Source organism: Bidens hawaiensis, unplaced genomic scaffold, assembly GCF_021521415.1.
Source record: "Bidens hawaiensis isolate Kalapana, Puna unplaced genomic scaffold, B.hawaiensis_p1.1 tig00051645_1, whole genome shotgun sequence".
NCBI classification, from domain to species: domain Eukaryota; kingdom Viridiplantae; phylum Streptophyta; class Magnoliopsida; order Asterales; family Asteraceae; genus Bidens; species Bidens hawaiensis.
The window spans coordinates 61830-66042 of record NW_027499283.1 but is presented as its reverse complement, the minus strand read 5'-3'; the positions used below and the strand labels follow the sequence as shown (position 1 = coordinate 66042).

At 34.8% G+C, this 4213-nt stretch overlaps 1 protein-coding gene across 1 annotated transcript; it reads left to right on the top strand.

The window, feature by feature from the left end:
- The first annotated feature begins 1401 nt into the window (after positions 1-1401).
- Positions 1402-3860, top strand: LOC143599248 (GDSL esterase/lipase At1g71691-like). Its single transcript, XM_077077243.1, has 5 exons — positions 1402-2106; positions 2225-2352; positions 2737-2976; positions 3083-3332; positions 3495-3860. Exons 1-5 carry the CDS (start codon positions 1776-1778, stop codon positions 3713-3715), a joined length of 1170 nt encoding a protein of 389 aa, XP_076933358.1. The 5' UTR covers positions 1402-1775; the 3' UTR covers positions 3716-3860.
- Positions 3861-4213: the final 353 nt, after the last annotated feature.

The following is a 4213-nucleotide window of genomic DNA, read 5'->3' as shown; positions in this document are numbered from 1 at the left end:
GGTACTAATAAATATTTAACTCTTCTTATATGTTAGTTGCACCCCGAAATAAACACCTTTGGACATATAAAAGACTTCTGTTGCAACTCCTCTGGTAGTTGGACTGCTTATGTGAGTTCTTAATTTGATCAATTTTAACCGGGTAATAGAATTCCGTGTTAAACAATGCTATACCCATATGTTTAGTTCAAAAAAATTATGGTTCTTCTTACAAAAGGTGTTTCTAGTCAAGTTAACGAGGGTTGATAATTGACAACAAGTTATGCCACTACCCCTCTTTGAAAACTACATTGATAATTTAGTGATCTCATTAACCAAAATTGAGTTACATATGAAATGATAGAGTTACACAAGTGGTTAAATATAAACGGATAACAATGGGTTAAAATAGCGGTAATGATATTATATCAAATCAATTAAGTTTAACGTGTAGTGTAATAGTCTTGGATACGTTTATGTATGTAGCAAGGTTACCGGTGGCTGTTGACGCTAGGTAATTATGTTTACCTAAGTCAGAGATTTGAATTAAATGCCTCATGCAATTGCCCTGGGAATCATAACGTACCAATCCAATTGCATGCGGTCAACATGCAATTTCCCTTTTCATTTACACCTTCACCCTCACTCCCATCCTAATCTCTTTCTTTGGACCTTAATTTGATCAACCGCAAAACAACATCAAAATACATAGTTTATTGGTTTGCTCCTCACAAGTGCATAAGTCGAGATGACCAAAGGGTTTTCGAAGACTCATATTTGACAATGTAAAGACCGACAGAGAACTATATATGGTTGTCTTTTGACAATATGAATTTTTCGTAAACCAAATACGTTGAAAACATATTTCTCACAATTTCTAACACGATTCGAAACATGACAAACAATTTCCGGTTTTTAGGTTTGTCATATATAATTTGTTTAATAAAGTAGTTATTTTCAGGTTTATTTGAATAGGATGACCTTTCAACATGTTTAATAAAACAAGTCGAGCTGCTAATTAAATTTTTTAATCCAATATTTCAACAACATACCAACCCGATTAACACATGTCCAACTTGATTGCTACCTATGTTTGACATGTTTGGATAAATGAGCTAAACGGACCATTTCGGGTTGCACGTTTTTAACCATACATGTACGAGTTGGGGTTAGCTTCAAAATAATAAAAATATGGGCCGTGGAAACACAATTAGCACCCTAATAATAAAACCTACATTGCTAACAACTCAAAACAGTGTTTTACTTAAAGGAAAATTGGGTCTTCTTTTGAGTATTTTCTTAGGTTTTTGTTAACTTATTTCCCTCAAAATGTTGATATATCTATATATCATTGATAATATTAGAATATACCTCCATTTGAATTATAAATACTTTTTTCTTTATAAAATGGGATGCACCAATGTTTTAGCATACTATAATCATCTATGTATTTAAGAGGTCAGAATATAGATTCTAAAAGTTACAAAAACTTGTTGGTAATTAACATCCTGTCGAATGGTACACTAGACAAGTTGTACTTACTAGAACATGAACATGATCAAGAAGCCATACATATACGTAGCTAGGGTGGTAGATAGATAAGTAAAGAAAGGTACACTTCAATTGCCATACTTATTACCGCCATTCAAATTTACAGGTGAACACATTTACTATCCTCCAACCACCGCTCAGTACCCTTCCCCAATTTATTTACTTCTCCTGTCACCTTTTTGTCAATCCCAATTTCACTTCCTCTTTCTCACAACTCACTAAGAAAACCAACAACTAATTTCAATATGATCATCATCAGGTTGTTTTCTTGCTTGTTATGGCTCTTAGTACTCTATGGATTCCTGTTTAGTGCTGTTGTTCATGCACAAGATTATGACAATGATGGTGGTGCTGGTGGTGGTAATGTTTTTGATGCACCCGCGCCTGAGGCGGTCGCAGCAGAGACGAAGGAGATGGTACCGGCGATGTTCGTGTTCGGAGACTCGCTTATCGACAATGGGAATAATAATGACTTGGCTTCTTTAGCCAAAGCTAATTATTTTCCTTATGGGATTGATTTTAATGGAGGTCCAACTGGTAGATTCTCTAATGGTTACACCATGGTTGATGAAATTGGTATAGATCTTTGAATCCCTCTATGTATATATACAATATATGTATGTATGCATGCATGTGTGTGTGAGTGATTCTTCAAGTAAAGATCTATAAGATGTTTGTTTATATTTGAATGCAGCTGAGTTACTGGGACTGCCTTTGTTACCAGCCTACTCCCAAGCATCAAGTTCAGCAGATCAGCTGCTGCATGGTGTTAATTTTGCTTCTGCTGCTGCTGGAATTCTTGATAATACTGGTGGAAACTTTGTAAGTTTTCATATTTCTAGTAGTTTGTGTAGGCGATAAACAAGAAGATGATATGTTAATGTTGCACTGTCTATAGGGTTATGAGGTTCAAGATCTGTATCATTTTATATGTTTACAAACTACCTTTTGTTCATAACTAATGTTAATTTCAAAAACTTTATATATGTCACATTAATATGTGTAGCTTTTATAAATTGTTGTACAAATTTTATTTAGATATATTTATCTCTGGTGTAAATATATTGTAATTCACTAGCTTTCTTGTATTTATTGTCCATTGTAATATTATATAAAGTGATCAGTAATACATGATTCACATGTGTGGTAAATTTTTATAAACCTTAGATGGTACCAGCATGATATTGTTCTTTTTCTCTTGTGTAGGTGGGTCGAATTCCGTTTAATCAACAGATAAATAACTTCAAAAATAGTTTGGATCAAATAAGAGACGCATTGGGTGCAGCCGATCTTGGTCAAGCGCTCTCTCGGTGCATTTTCTTTGTGGGAATGGGTAGCAATGACTACCTAAACAACTATCTCATGCCAAATTACCCGACTCGCAACCAATACGATGGTAACCAATACGCTGATCTCTTGTCCCAAGAATACACTAATCAGCTAAAAGTATGTCAATAATAATTGCCTTCATAAACATTTTTAATATTTGTTGTTTTGTGATTTTGGTGTTGGTGTTATGTAACTAATTGACGCGTGTTGTTGTGTTGAATAGCAACTTTACAATCTTGGAGCCCGTAAGTTTGTTCTAGCTGGGATCGGGCTGATGGGTTGTATACCAAGCATCTTAGCACAAAGTTCAACAGGAAGTTGCTCGGATGAAGTGAACCAACTTGTTCTACCTTTCAATGCAAACATGAAGACCATGATCAATAACCTAAGCACTAGTCTTCCTGATTCAAAATTTGTTTTCATCGATGTTCATAACATGTTCCAAGATATACTCACAAACGCTGGATCTTATGGTACTAATACTATACAATCACATAAGTAAACTAAACTATCACAAACAAACGTACCCAGGAAAATCTCACTCAGAGAAAAGCTCCAACTAAGATCCCGACTCTAAAATCTTTTTTTTTTCTAAAACGAAGAAGTTATTTAAAAATCTTGATTGTGTTTTGTAGGTTTTAGCGTGGTGAACCGGGGGTGTTGCGGAATAGGGAGGAATAGAGGGCAGATAACATGTTTACCCTTTCAAACGCCTTGCCCTAACAGGAACGAGTACGTGTTTTGGGATGCATTCCATCCAACAGCAGCAGTGAATGTGCTAATGGGAAAGAAGGCTTTCAATGGCGGTACTGATGTTGTTTATCCCATGAACATTCAGCAACTAGCAAACATTTGATGTTCAGCAATATGCACACTCATATCTATCTATCTATCCACCTAGCTATGAAGAAATTTGTGTTTCTTTGTTGTTTTTTGTCAGATGGATGACCTTTAAATGTGTTTGTATTTCTTTGTTTTCAGTTGAAGTTTTTAATATTTTATAGAGATATTGTCTTTTTAAACCCCCATAATTATTATATCATTACACAAAATTAAAACAACCGATTATAGTACCCCCTTAACTTTGCTATCCACATTTAACTTGACTTTGTTTGACCCGAGCGTTGACTGCAGCATGTTTTTACGACACATGAAACTGTTTTAGTTTTGCAAGTGACATGATACGATGGTTTGAGATGAAGTGAGAATCACATAGATAAAAGACAATACTCTTTAAAGAAGAGACGTTTGATAGATTTCTGAATCGGGAAATCCTAGTTTTGGAAACTAAAATTGACAGGATGGAAAGGCATCCAAATTGAATGAGTGTTGATTAACATGTTTCACGCGTTTT